This window comes from Phalacrocorax carbo, chromosome 3 (assembly GCF_963921805.1).
Source record: "Phalacrocorax carbo chromosome 3, bPhaCar2.1, whole genome shotgun sequence".
In the NCBI taxonomy this organism is placed as follows: domain Eukaryota; kingdom Metazoa; phylum Chordata; class Aves; order Suliformes; family Phalacrocoracidae; genus Phalacrocorax; species Phalacrocorax carbo.
The window spans coordinates 51195744-51210821 of NC_087515.1; the positions used below are offsets into that span (position 1 = coordinate 51195744).

A 15078-nucleotide genomic window follows, 5' to 3' on the forward strand; every position below is an offset into this window, starting at 1 on the left:
GTAAGGAAAATCTGATGTGAAATAATGCCATTTTTAAACTCCCCTGCAATATAAAACATAAATAGGTTTCTCTTTTCATATTCTTACTTGTTTTGTAAATCTCTGTGTAGTTTCATAGACACTGACTAGCTATGGTAAAGGGAAATCGGCATGTTGTAGTCTGTGAATGACATTTGATTTTACTTTGTCTTCTCTGTCCAAGGCAGGTGTCTGTGTAGGGCTAGCAATAACTGACACTGCTGTTTGAAAGAGCTGATAACAGCACGTTCATAGATATGCTGTAGGCCACACACTTCACATAACTCTGTTATTTTAAGAAAGTAACTGAGTTTTGTAATTTACTGCCAAGTATGCCCTTGTTATTCTCATTTGTAGCTCCATCTGATGACTACAGAAATTCAAAGACGTTTGAAGGGACATCCGCGCTGCACCTTTCAGCACGCCACGGGTCTTTGGAAAGCATTCGTGTCCTTCTGGAAGCTGGGGCTGACCCCAATGAAGTTACCACTGAAGCGACCACCCCACTGTTCCTAGGTGACTCAAGCTTTCTTGAAATTTCAGAGCAGCTGACGAGCGGGGAATAGCTTATTCACTGAGTTTGAACTCACCCAAGTCCATTCACTGCCTGTCGTGTTTCATGTTTTTCTAGCCTAGAAGCTAGGCTTTAGGCTCAGAGATGGAGTGGGAGATTACTTTTTATTTATGGGTAAACCTGCTTCAGACTGTGTTTTAAAACAAAAAAAATTGGTTTTTTGCATCACCTTTTGTTTCTTTCTAGCACAGAAAAGGTCTAGGAGGAGTTATAGGATTCCATCTGTATGAGGGTGTTTCAAGTCTCTTTTTTAATTCCTCCCTACTTCTAATGTGAAAAGGCCTCTTATTTTTGCAATTCCTAGTGTAGCAATTAAGGTCCATTATTTTAGTATTTTTTCTATGATTTATATTTGACATAATAAAATGCTTAAAACTTCTGCTCTGGTGAATCCTTAGAGTCTAAATCACTTGATTACATATGCTTACTGTTTTACTCGCCTCCGTACCCAGGCAAACATCATAGCTGCCGCATTATCTTTGTTTACAAGTCTGTCTACATTTTATTTTTAAGCAACTAAATAGCTTATTTGCTTAGAACAATTGCTAACAGGTAGCACTTGTAGGGGAATCCATTACTAAAAGCACACTGGATAATGATAATAAACACTGTATAAGTGCTTACATAGATTAGACAGGACCAAGGAACAGTCCTGGGACTGGGTATCTGAAAGATTTTTAAAAGAAAAAGTTTGTGGTCAGGTTAGTCCAGAGTGTATAATGGGGTTATGGCACAGCTCGGTGTTGGGCATTGAGTACTACAAGCCAGAGGCACTCCTTTGGCGAGCCCCTGCGCTGATACTCTAAAAATTATTCCATCAGTAGCAACTATTTGCAGGCCGTTTATCACCTTATCAAGCTTTTGTGGTCACACAGAAAATGCACCTTGGTAGAATTGCTGTTGGCGAAAACTTGAGGGTCAGTCAGGATGATAAAGAAAGCTTTGTCAATGAATGCATCAGCACAGATTAACTGTATATATTATAGAGCAATTTTATATGTAGGTGTTTAGAACAGTTTTAAACTTGGGGGAAATCTGTTGTAAGATAGCCACTGGGCTTCACAAGTTTGTGAGGCTGTTGCAGCCGTCATGCCGTTAAATGCCAGCTGCAGAATTGTCTCTGTGCTCTGTGGGAAAGAGGGAGGAGAGAAACTTGCTTTTGTTATCTGTGTTAGTGCAGCGTAGATGGAATTTTAACAAGTCTAACTAAATTTTTTCTGGATAGATTTCCCTTCCCTGACTCTGTTTTGGGGGTGTAAATGTAAAAGGCAAGTAAGCATATATAAGGCAAGTTTAAAATACTTATGATTATTGTGTCAGGAACTTAGCGGTGAGACCATTTGAATTTTTTGATGACTTCTTTAAATCCAGTTAATAGGAATTTATTTTCTTCTTCTTCTTTTTTACTGTTTTATTTGAAGCTGTTGAAAATGGACATGCAGATGTCGTAAAGTTTCTGCTCCAACACGGAGCAAATGTTAAAGGACCTCATTCTTGGTCTGGATGGAATTCTTTGCACCAAGCTTCTTTCCAGGTAACTTGTGTATCATGTAATTTCCATGTAACTGGTGCATCCTGAGTGATAATTTACCTGTTTCTTTGCCTTTTTTATCAGGTAATTTTTCCTAACCTACCCTTGCAGGCTGTCTAATTGCTGAAGGGCTTGCAGTGCACAGAAGAGTGTATCTGAAACTGCATGAGATGTTGATGCTGGGAAGCAATAATTATTGTGCACACATTATATTTGGGAAGTGAATCTCTTAAAAGATTTTTTTGAGAGAGTTCTGTCTAGTGTCTCATCATCAGTGAGATGATGGCCTGTTTCCGGAATAGGTCATGCTAGCTTAATGGTTCTAATAAACTAATTTAATTTCCATTTGTACGTATCCTGTAAATGAGCAAATGTGAAAAATTAAAATAAACTTGTCTCATTTTTTCTGCGATTAATTTTTCAGTACATCTTTAGAATATTGAATATATTGCTGTTTTTCTTATTTCTGTTTGGAATGTGTGGGAAAAGTAGATTATGACAATTCCCCACTTTTTTGTTGGTTAAGAATAAAAATATTTATTTCAGGGATGCACTGAGATAATGGAAATACTCCTGGAGGAAGGGGCAAGCAAGGAATGTAAGGACGACTTCGGAATTACACCTTTGTTTGTTGCTGCTCAGTATGGAAAGCTGGAGAGTTTAAGACTGCTTGTATCCCATGGTAATAGCGATCATTCATTTAGCTTCATTGTTCTTAAACTTGCATCGGCCTGTCAGTAGATATAATTTTAGTTCTACATTTGCACTTCAAATTTTGGTGGTTTTAATGTAATTTTTATTTGCAGATGGGTATGCAAAACCATCTTAATTGCTTAAATCTTGTTTCAGTAATTTAATATCATTTTCAGCAGGGGATGGTAGGAAATAAATCAAAATGCTGAAGAGATTATGGTTCATCAGGGCCTTCAAGAAGCCCTCAGTAACACAGCATTAGTGGTCTGATTTTTATGATATTGCTCTCGTAACAGGATATTGTTCAGGCTAAGTGAAGATGTCTCGCTGAGGTCATAAAGTGACAGCAACGGTTTCATTCACATAATGATCAAGTTGTGTATGTCTAAGGGCAGGTGACCTTACAACCGAAACTAATTGCCATAGTTATGAAGCCTGAGGGTGCCATGACCCGAGGAGAGAAATCACACTAACTGACCTACCAATACGTGGGAAGAGTCTCAAAAAAATAATTGTGCTCAAAAGATGGCCTAGCCCACTGCTTTTCCTCCAGCATGTTTATCTCATGTTGGGCTGATCTTTGACAGAGTTCATGTTCAGCACTGTTTAAAAAGTTAGCAACGAGCTAGTAATTGTTTCTTTATTGCTGTGGAAAACGTGTTGTGTTGTGAAGTCCCTCTGTGGAAACCAATTACTGATTAATTTGTGTTTATTTTGTGTGGTGTAGTGGTGATTAAAGTATTGGCATTTTTTTGTCAGGGGCAGACGTGAACTCTCAAGCCAAGGACAGAGCCACTCCCCTTCTGATTGCTGCACAGGAGGGCCACACAGAATGTGTGGAACTGCTGCTGTCAGAAGGGGCAAATCCAAATCTCTACTGCAACGAGGATAACTGGCAGTTACCTATTCACGCAGCGGCTGAAATGGGCCATAAAAAGTAGGTGCATTACAAAGATGTTTAGGCAGAAGCTTCTGGTGATAAACACCTAATCGACAAAGAGGATATTCAGCTCTAAAGGAAAGAAAAATGAGTTCTCGAGCTGAGTTTTAGTTTAGAATTTCTAATTGTTTTCCTATTTTAAATGTCTGTTAGTAGTTCCAGTAACGTGAACAACTGTTTTGAATTCGGCATCTAAGCTGTGTCTGATTGACATCCTAATGGGTTTAGAGAGGTTTCTGCAGTGCTGAATCAGATGCCAATTCACTCAATAGTCATATTACTTTTACATTTGAAAACATAAATAACAATAGCATATGCTTCATACATTCATTGAAATAATTGGAATTATAATCCTGACCATTATGTAGCAGAAGTAATCATATGCAAATAATGAATTAGCTGAACCAGCCAGAAAATCAAAGCCACAAAACAGTTCCTTAATCCTTCCGGAAACACATTTCTAGCTTTGCCCGATCCTAGTGATATAAGTTGCATTCGCAGCAGAAAACCCAGAGAGGAAGGAGGTTCCCAGGGTAGCAGGCCATCACAGAGAAGTATCTCTCAGGAACCCCATGGCTCACACGTGTGTAACAGCATTTAAAATCAGATATGTTAATGGTAATACTAATTGCAAAATTATTAGCAGAAGCTTGATCTTAACCCCTATGCTGCCTTCATAGCTTTTGCAACAGTATGTAACTGGCGATGTCTGAGCAGCATCAGTAAGTCTCAGTAGCAAAGGAATCTGTCTTTGTCACTGATCCTTGTTAGCAGGAAAGGATGTAGACTGGAGGTGTGAGCTATGAAACAATGATTTTTCTGTTTCAGCATCTCAGTGAGTGGTGTTGAACAGAACTTAAATATTCATTTTTATTTGCAACTCAGATTTTCAGTTTGCTTCCAGAATTCTATGAAGTCTGGATTTAATGTGCAGAGGTATTCTATTGCTGTAAAAAGGATTGTGGGATAATAGGAACTATCTGTCTCTGATTCAGATTAAAATATTTATTGCCAGCCTAAATTCATGCCAAAGCACAATATTTGTTATGGGTCTATGTACAAAATTATAAAGGTGGTTCTTATATGCAAACTCAGTAGTGAAAAAACAGGTAGGATTTTCTTCTTAAGTTGTAAAGACTGTATGAAAAGTGACCATACATTTAATTATTGTCTAAGATCACAAAATAAATAGTGTTTTTAAATATTTGCAGGATATTAGAGTTACTAATACCAGTTACTGATCGGATTTGTGACAAAAGCAAAGACAAAGTGAGTCCTGTGTATTCAGCAGTATATGGTGGTAATAAAGAATGCTTGGAAATATTACTTGAAGAAGGCTACAGCCCAGATGCTCAAGAGTGTCTTAACTTCGACTGCAGATCACCCATGTGTATGGTCTTCCAAAAAGAGTAAGTATACTTCTTATATTTTGAAACTGTTCATAATTATGTTGGCCTTTGTTTAACTTCATTTAAATGTGCAGTTTTCCCACCCTCCTTCCTCAATTCTTGAGCTGCTGGAGTTAAACCGTAAGTATTGAATGGTGCATGGGGTTTGGATTGTGTGCATGAGCTGAAGAACCTTGTTGAAATCTCCGAGGTGAAGCTCGGCTCTTTAAAGAAGAGTCTTGTAGGACATAAGTGCAGTTTTCATGCTTTCAGAAGGCCTTATCAACATGTCTCTGTCTGCTGGGAATGTGGCTTGATGCTGTAATTGGATCAAAAGGACTCTTAAGTAGCCAGATCCTTTTCAGTAAGGATGAGTTATTGGAGAATAGTGTTTAACTTTTCTTTAGGGGAGTCTCGTGCATAAGACAAGCAGAATTAATCAGCTGAACACGATAGCTGTAAGGGACTGGGAAACTGAATGATATATTCTTTTAGATCACGACCAATTTCTTTGTATGCCTGGTGAGTGATGTGCACCTCTGCTATTCAACAGGAAATAAAACAGCGCTTACTTCGTAATGCAAAGGTTATAATTTTGAAGGAAAAATAATAAGGTATAAAAGCCTTGCTCCTAAGTGTACATATATGGTAAGTAAGGGAGGTGCATTTCATGTCCTTATTGTTGATTTTGTTTTGTTTTGTTTTCCCTTTACTACAGAAGTTCATTCTTCCTTTTTCTGTGGTAAGTTAATTTGGGGAGGAGTGGGCTATTACTGTAAAAGACCTAGATGTCGCTGTCCCCAAGCTCACCTTGTGCTCCTCCCAAACTAATTCAGTATATAAAATAACATTCAAAGGATTGAATACTGGCACAGCTCAAATCAAGATAGAGCATCAAATCTTGGTCACCTCTTGGCAGTTATGAGCTTTGTATAGAGCAGGAACGTCATTGTATTTTACATTGTAATGGAGGCTTGAGAGCAGTTACCTGATACTCCTTCTTTATGCTTGAGAACAACAGAGCAATTTCATATGGTAGAGAATTAATTTGAAAACTTTCTTTTTTTCCTTCAGCTGATGGCTATCATTTAATATTTTGCCAGAATTCTAGTTAGGTCACACTTTGTAGACATTCTTCCTTGGGAATATTAGTGTGAAGTAATGTTATATAGCTAGTGTGCTGCATTACAGAAAATATCTTCAGTAAAGGCTTTTGAATTTTCATAAAACTCAAATTCTAACGGCATATTTCACGAACATGGATGAAAACTTATTGCTTATGTGGTGCCATTTAAATTAATGAGGTTTTGGTAGTAGTGAATTTACTTCGCCCCCATTAGACAGTGGTTTATCCAGCAGATGCAAAAACAGAGCTTTTGGAGCTGGCTTGCATTTGAGAGTCATGATTTCAGTTTCTCATTCTTGCCTCTTGTCTTCCACACGGGACCTGCTCACCTGCTCTGATTTCTTTTATTTAAGGAAGAAAAATGAAAACATGCAGCATTTCAACAGTTCTTAGATTCCAGAAGTTTGTCACCTACAAATATTTTTAGCCAAAATACAAACATTAGAGGATGTGCCTTGGTGCTTTCAATCCTATAAACAGTGGAAGCTTGTACACAGATGCGTAGAGGCTATTTGAGAAACTATTTTTTAGGAGAAAACTTATTATAATTAAAAATGTTGGCCTTGAGGTCACATACATTATTTTTTTTTGTATTCTCCCTGGATAAAGCTGTTGAAAGGATTAACTTTGCTGGGATATTATTTGAATACATTTGAATATATGTGTTTGTTCTGTGTGTACTAGTTATGTGCTATTAATTAATAGGATCGCACATTCTTACAGTTGGCTTAGGAAAATTTTTAAGAACTTTATGGAATATGTGTCAGCAATTTACAGTGCCATAAAGGTACTAAGTAACTTGCCAGCCATTCATAATGTTCCTGAAGTGAAAATGTCACGGTAATATTCTGGTTGAGTTTATCCTACTTGAACTAAAAGGGCTGGTTTCAAGGAGGGAAATCAAGGACAGAATTATTATTTTTAATAGCGAAAGCAGATACCAGTGGCTGTGCCTGTTACTGCCTCTTGGGACTCTGGGCAGGCTGCAGGTGATTTTGAATGGCTTGAGGCGGGAACTCATCCAGAATGGAAAACTCATCCAGATCCAAAACAGCGCATGGGCAATCATGCAGCAGGGTACGAGCCAGAATGTGCTTTTCCATATGTCTATAAATGACACATAAGGTGGGCAGTGAGGCAGTGCCTAGGGTTTGTTCTTACTAATTTTCATTGCACAACCCTAGGAAGTTGTCTTTAAAAATCCTTGGACATCATCTTCTCCATTTTGCCCTAGTCTGAGTATATAATAAATAATTTAGGAAGGGATGCAGACCAGGTAGCTACTAAAACATGTCATAAACGTGGCAGGTAACGTGTATCACCACTTCAAAACCGCTTCTATGAAGTAATGTGCAATCTAATTACCAACTAAAAAGTAACACCTTTTTTATCAGTCACAATCTCATTCACTATTAATTGCCATATTATAAGTGATAATGATAGAATACAGCTGGGTGTAACTTAAACTATTAACAATTTGACAATTAGACTGTTCCCTGAGTTCTGGAGTTCAATCGTTTGATATTTTTGCATACTTTGTCCATCTATTGCATGTGGCATATTTTTTAAGGTGAAACTAATCAAGTGGGCACTGTGCTTTCTGCTTATAGCAAGCACATGGTGGATCAGCAGTGTGCTGATACGTCTGGGTTACGGATACCAGTAACTGATAACTGGGCAGTTTCTATTTGTGATCAAAAGGCTTGGTTTGAAGGGCTGGAAGCTGGTTGGAACCATAGGTTTTTCAGGACAAAAAGAGCAAATGAGTTAAATATAGGGACTGGGGTCTCCTGAACTAGTTCTACATTCTAAAGTGATGCCTTCCAGAAAGAACTGCAGTCAGAATGGCATGCTGGGTTTTTTTTGTTGGTTTGGGTGGATTTTTGGTGGAAGAAAGTTGCTTTCTCAGAGGTAAGAAGTGGAATGGTAGATGCTTCCTGGGGAAAAACTAACAGGATGTCCTGTTCCTTGTGTGCTGTTCATAGGTTTTTTAATTTCATTGATATTTTCCTGAAATACGGGATCACCTTACTTGGGATTAATTTGGGATATTGCCTGTTCCATGAAAAGTTTACTTTGTTTCAACGCTTCTTGAAGCTGGGCTGTTCACTGCCTTCTGGGGACGAGTTATCGGAGTTCATAAGTTACTCAATTAAAGCTCATGAGGAGTACAAGGAATGGCTGCCTTATCTGCTCTTGGCTGGTTTTAATCCAGTGAATTTAATGTGCAGATTCTGGTAAGCAGATAATGTTATCTTATTTACTTAAATATTGTATGCTAATCTGCAAAGCTGGTGCCAATGTTATTTAACACGTGCTTTCAGAGGATAGTACTTGATAATCAGTTGCCATGATCAGGAGTGGTGAAGGTTAGGGAAAGTCTGAAACAAAACATTGATGGGTGACGGCTGGATTCAGTAAAACAAATTTCTTAGACAGAATGGAGATTGCCCTGCAGAAAGGCATCATTTTGCAATTTTTATAGCAAACATCTGTTAGCCCCCAAATTTAGTTGCAGATTGTGTGTGTGTATAATACTGTAATGGTAAGAAGAATTACAAATACTGAGAAAGATGTCAGCAGGAATGGGAAACAAATGCAAGGCGAAGCTGGGCCAAGGCGAGGAGGAGACGAAACGGATGCCATTAGAGATTATGTTAAACAAGATAATGTGGCAAAAATTGCAGTCTGAGTTTGGTTGGTTGGGTTGGGTTTTTTAATTATTTCACGTGCAAATAACTGCTTGGTGATGTTTTGTATTATATTAGGCATCCAGGGTTAAACTTACTTAAAATTGCAAAGTATTTGTATTTTCTTTGTTTTTTGATTTATTTTTTTTTCTTATCCATGAAGATGACACTTAAACTTTACTACCATATTTCTCAGCTGTTAGCAACATAGTGTGAGATGTATAAACTCATTACATACGTAACTATATGAAAGGGGTGGGATTTTAAAGTTTATGTAAATATTGATTTATATTTCATATTCTGTTACAGTATCATGGTTAAGATATAATTGCTACTTCTAAACGCATTCATATATGATCTAGCGAGATTCTGTTAATCATTAGCTTTCTGAACATGATCCATGGCTTTCTGAACAGTAATTAGAGGAGCATATATAAAGCATGGTATATCTGTGCTTCTGTAGATTGTATTTATTAATGGAAGACTAAGTGATCACAAAAGTAAACACCCTACAAGACTGCAATTCCATTAGTGGACAAATCTCACTGTCCATGTATATCTCGTACAATGTTTTCTGATACTTCATTACATAATCCACAAATACTTTTATACCAATTACTTCCTTTGTTTAAATACCCACTTTTAAAAATAACACTTAATGTTTGTGTAAGTTTAACTTCAATATTGAACTATTCTGTCCTGGAAGATACCAGGAGGATAGTACACAGCAAATGGCACTTATGCACATGGTTCATTAATGGCCTTTAGCTCCTTGTGCAAAACTACTCCGTAATCAGTCATAAACTGGTCAGTCCAGAGCACTGATAATTTTAATTACCGGGGGAAAAGTAAAAGCAGCATTCTCTTAAAGAAAGCTAGGCAATCAGTGGTTTTCGGTGAATGTACAAATGTTCAGTCAAATATGAAAAATGAAGTAGTAAAAACTAGAAAGGACATAAACTAATTTTGACATGAATCTCGTAAAAAGCAAGTGTTTTAAAAAGTTTTAGTCTGGTATTTTTGTGGGTTTAAGGCATTTAGATTTCCATTCAGCTGAAAATTCAGGATTGTACACATCTAGCCAAGAAGCTGGTCTGTGAAATTGCATGGTTCTTCATCATGTGTAATACTAAAACAGTTGGTTTACCTGCTGTTACTTAACTGTGCTTATATACTTTATTCAATTAAGCTATTGTTAAAAGTTCTTCACATTTGCTAAAGATTTGAAATGTAAATTATACTGATTTCTGAATGCATATAAATGCAATCTCTGGTAGGAGGAGAGTTTGAAACACTTGCAAACTTTGTGGGTTGTTTTTTTGTTTGTTTTTTCTTTGTTTTGTTTCAATAAATAAGTAGCTGAATATATATGCATTTTTCCCCAAAAAGTGATGGTAATGCTTATAATGCTCTGGTGTCTTGACCCCTTATTAAATTTAAGTGGAAATGGAACAAGAAGTTAGTGCAGAGGCGAATGCTGCCTGTTACTGAGGCATTTAAACTTCAGAGCAGATATTTTTCTCTTACAGTCTAACATATTTAAAAGAAATTGAGGAAGATAAAATTATATTAGTGAAAGCTTGGGCTGTCAAAATTACTTTGGATTTCTCTATCTGTATTTCTGTATCTGGGCTTAGGATGTAGGTGGTTAAGGATTTTTTAGAAAGTAGTAGAGCTGCCTATGCGTTGATTCCGTTATTGTATGTATGCTATTGTGTAAAATTGATATTTTATGGGAGTTTTTGTTACTCAGGATTTTCTCTGTGAGCAACAATGCCCTTAATTTCATCCTGGAGTTCACAAACTGGAAGAGACTTCCTCCAGCTGTAGAGCAAGACCTTTCAGACTACAAAGAGAAGTTCACCTGGACTCCCAAGAGCTATTTTGGTAAGCAGGAAAAAAAAGTCTCTGTGTGTGTCAGCTTCCAGGCTGTAAGTGGGAAGCAGTTCTGTGTGCTAATGCACGATGGAGGAGGTTCAAGAGTCGACAGACACTGCTTGACAGAAACTGGGGAGCAGAAATAGCAGTTACCCTAAACAAGCAAAACATATTTGAATGAATTTTACTCATTACATAGTTCAGTTCATGGTTAGCCTGAACTGAGAATGCCTACTTGAAACATGCTATCTTGTCTGCTTCAAATTAATGCATGTGCTATAAAAGATGAGTAGTTGCTGGAAATTAGTATTGCACCTTCCTGAAATGAGTTGTTCAGCCTCTTGGAAGGTTTAAGGGGAGATGACCAACATTACTTGGTTATGTTTTCTAGACAATATCCCCCTGCTTTTATATTTTTTAATTCAATTTCTATTTCCAATGAAGCATCTATTCTGTTCCGTAAGCATTTGACAGTAATTAAAATACAAACCATATAAATAATCATTATTAAATACCTACAAGTCTAGTTGTTCGTTGTCACTCCTGTAATTAAAATGTGGTCAGCCAAAAAGATTCAATAATTGGTTGTCCAGGACAACACGAGTGCTCACTGCATTCACCCTTCAGAAAAGCAGCTTTGATGTACAGGTCATGCACTGTGACCTATGCGTTATGTTACTGAAAAATTGCACTTGGATGTCTGTCTTAGTGACTTATTTCAAAGATAATTCTACTGTAAAAGGGTCTGTAATAATTTTTAAAATGTTTAAGTGATATTGTTTTTACTTCCTTTTTTACTTCCTTTGGAATATTTGAAGCTAATGAGGATCTCTTCTTAGAGTTTAAAAAAAGTTTTATTTGGGGAATTTTAGATTAAGTTCTTTCTTTGTTTCCTTAATAAATATATTTCTGTTGTAATAGCATCCCGTAACTAAAGCTGAAGAGAGAAAGCAGAGAGGAAAAAGTGGGGGGGGGGGGAAGTTTTCAGTTTTTAATTCTTTCAGCCTAGAGCAGTCAGGGCTAGCAGGCCAGCTGCTGTGCTGACAGGCTGGCTCCCCCGCTTGAGAAATACCAACCACTCGAACTGAGATAAGATGGTCATGTGAGTGAGCATAGGAAATTAAAAATGAAGGGTTTGTGCGGAAAAGTTCAAGAAGTGGTGTTCCCCCCGCCAGCTGAAGACTTGCAAAATGTATTGTCCCGTGGAGTTACACACCTGGGGTACTTACCCTTCTATACTGAAATACAGACATGATTGCAGATAATATTACGGATTCCTTGTGAATAAAATAAATGGAGAAGCCTCTCTAGGAGAGCTTGGAGGCACTAGAGTTCTATATCAGGATAAATTGATCTATAATGTGAAAGTTTGTGTTTGAGCAATGCACATTTACTGACATGTTTGCATATCTTTTGGCACAGTGGTTGTCCTAAGTCAAGTTATTTAGCAACATGTTGGAACATTTGGCATCATATGCCAGCTGAGTCATGCTATCATTTAATACTTATCCTAATAGTGTTCTCCACTGTTATTTTGTTGCTGGATTTACTTCTAGACTTAATTTTTCATTTCTTGTAAGTTGGCATAAGCCTTTCTCCCCAAGCAGGTGGCTGTCCTGGTCTGGTTAGATGAAATTGTCTGATTAAGGATAAAATGATTCTTTGACACTTTGTTTCTAGAAGTTTAAGGTAACATTTCTAGCTTCTATAGGGAAATTCTGAAAATGCTGATTCTGGCAGGAAACAGTCCTTCACTATTGAGAACTATGCCTCATTATCTACCAGAGACTGGGGGCTTCAGATGGGATCCAGCTAAACCAGGTAACCGTAGGCAAGTGATGTAATCCCATGGTGTCCTGCTTGGTGTTTTGACATGCTTCTTAATTTTTCAGCCTTCATTCCTTCCCTGTCTCATCTTTGTCGTCTTGAGATACGGTCCATTTTAAGGAGTGAACGCCTGCGATCGGACCGGTTTATCCGGGAGTTGCCATTGCCAGCTTGTCTCCAGGACTACCTTCTCTACTTAGATGTACTGCGAGTCAATGCTATGCCAGAAGTGGAGGATTATCTGGGGCAGAGAGAGGAGGGAGCTCCCTCTAACACTCCAGTGCTGAAGATGCTGAGAGGAGGGACACCTGTAACACCGGTGTTAGGTGATGGTGCTGCCAGTGACTGAACTCTGTGGCTGCAGTTTTTGTAATGGCAGTTAGTGGACACCGGGGAACTACTGTAAATAACCATAGTAATAAGTCTTTTTGTGCTGTAGTTTTATACTATCTCTAGAAGTTTGTTAGAAGTTCTATGGTTTACTTGTTTAAAAAGTCTCTTTTAGCTTTCTAAGTCTGTGAACGTTTTCTGGTTTTTGAAAGGAAATTTTTAACTCTTATGGAGTAAAATTAGTTTGTTCAATGAACACAGCTTACATAGTGGTCAAAATCTATTTGGTCAGTGTTACTAGATGCTTTATTCCAAATACTGCATATACCAAATGAAATTATCTGAAAGTCAAGGAACACAATAGTGTATTATTGTTATGAATTTATATGTTGGCAAGTGATCTAGCTGAAACAGAAACAGGAAAATAATATAAGAAAGGAAACTTTTTGCTGAAGGAACAGTGATTTTTTGGGTGTGGTTTTTTGTTGTTTTTTTTTTTTTTGCCTTTTTTTTCCCCCCTTTCCTTGGTCCATCTATATTTGGCAGAACATTGTAGTGGGAAGCTGGCTCAGAGCCTGCACCCAGTCCCTCCCCTGGCGTAGCCCATGGGCAAGGCACAAAATATCCCCTCAAGCACACTGATACAACACCACCATACAAAAATCCCTCCTTCAATGAAGTGAAAAAGCAACTGCAGTTCCCACATGGTGGATGACAGGGCTGGGGCAGGGACATCTTAGTGGAAGACAGCGGCATGGCTCACGCTGGGAAAGTGCATCTTGCAGAGGCAAAGCAGGCGCTGCCAGGCTCACTTGTAGTAGATGCTGAAGGCGTGGAGGATGTACAGGAAGGTCGTGATGAAGGCAAAGAACTGCACAAGAGGAAGAAAAGCAAAAGCTGGGGTCAGCTGGAGAGTCTAACCCCATCTCAGCGCTGAAGCTCTGACCAGTGTGGCACCGCTGGGCTTGGAATGGCTCTGCCATGGCTTTAATATTTGCTCTTGCATCTCCCCAAGAGGACTGTGAGTGCTCTGGCCTGCCTAGGGTTTTCTGGACTGGCTCACCGATGCAGCGCTGTTGAGCTGGTAATAAGACGGCAAGCTGCATTCAAACTCAGACCTCATGGTTGCATTGGCTTGTACAATTCTGTACAATTTATGTACAGAATGGCCGTGGTGCTGTGGTATGAATTGTCCTGCAAAACAAGGGAGTGGTGAGGATCAAACCTGCCTGGGAATCTCCTTCTCTGATTCACCCTGAGGATGAGGTCCATCCTCTGCATGTGTGAGTGCTTGAATGGGACACACACGCCCAGACAGAGGCTGGAACCAAACCTTCCCCTATGCCCATGCAGCACCCACAGCATAACACAGCTTCCCTCGGCATTTCCAAAATGAGCAAAAGGAGGAAAAAGGGCTGATTGTTTGCAGAAGGGCTGGCAGCTGGCCAGCTAACCCATCGCTAGTCACGGAGCCACGGTGGTCTTGCACCCATGCTGCAGCTGCCAACATCTGCCAGTGTCCCAGCCTCTCCTTGCCAGTGCTTTCCAGTTCTCGCTGTTTTTATGAAAGCCAAAGAGGTAGCTTAAGAGGAGCAGCAGGGAGATGAGGCAGGAGCTGATGGACACATACATCACCCATCCCTGCAGCAGTGGGAAGGAGACAGAGGTAGCAGCAATGAGGATCCATACCCAGGCCCCACACAACTGCTGGGGACAAACACAAGAGCCTTCGATGAGCGTGGGCTGTAGAAAGCCCCTTCTTCTCCCTGAGTCCCTCCTCACCTCCCTCCCAAGCTGGCCCCAGCAGTGGGAAGCCCTGCATCTTCAGGCAGTGCGGACCAGCCTCCTAGAGCATCCCAGCACAATGGCAGCACTGCAAGCTGGCATGAATTTCTCTGAATGCTATTGGGAAATAATTCATAAAGATTCTTGCAAAAGGGAAGGGTTTGCTGCCTTGTTCAACATAAGGAGACAGCACCCTGAGGGCTTTGGCAGAGAAGCCAGAAAACGTGCTTTTATCTGGGAAAGGTGAATGGCTGCATCAACCCAGCCCTGCCTGCTTGTTAATCTCCTGGGCTTGAAA

General features: G+C 39.1%; 1 protein-coding gene across 8 annotated transcripts in view; it reads left to right on the forward strand.

Annotated features, from left to right (window-relative positions):
• The window catches only part of ASB3 (ankyrin repeat and SOCS box containing 3), a 31147-nt gene extending 17896 nt beyond the window's left edge, over window positions 1-13251 (forward strand). For 4 of the 8 annotated variants that reach the window (XM_064446912.1, XM_064446915.1, XM_064446914.1 and 1 more), the window contains exons 3-11: window positions 376-534; window positions 2014-2126; window positions 2670-2805; window positions 3576-3753; window positions 4968-5165; window positions 8256-8507; window positions 10714-10847; window positions 12579-12659; window positions 12731-13251. In XM_064446912.1, the coding sequence (XP_064302982.1) occupies window positions 376-534; window positions 2014-2126; window positions 2670-2805; window positions 3576-3753; window positions 4968-5165; window positions 8256-8507; window positions 10714-10847; window positions 12579-12659; window positions 12731-13014 (1535 nt within the window). In that variant the 3' untranslated portion in view covers window positions 13015-13251. Of the gene's footprint in view, window positions 1-375; window positions 535-2013; window positions 2127-2669; window positions 2806-3575; window positions 3754-4967; window positions 5166-8255; window positions 8508-10713; window positions 10848-12540; window positions 12660-12730 lie in introns of those variants that run through there. The other 4 variants (XM_064446917.1, XM_064446916.1, XM_064446919.1 and 1 more) reach the window with 4 other exon arrangements.
• The last annotated feature ends 1827 nt before the right edge of the window (window positions 13252-15078 follow it).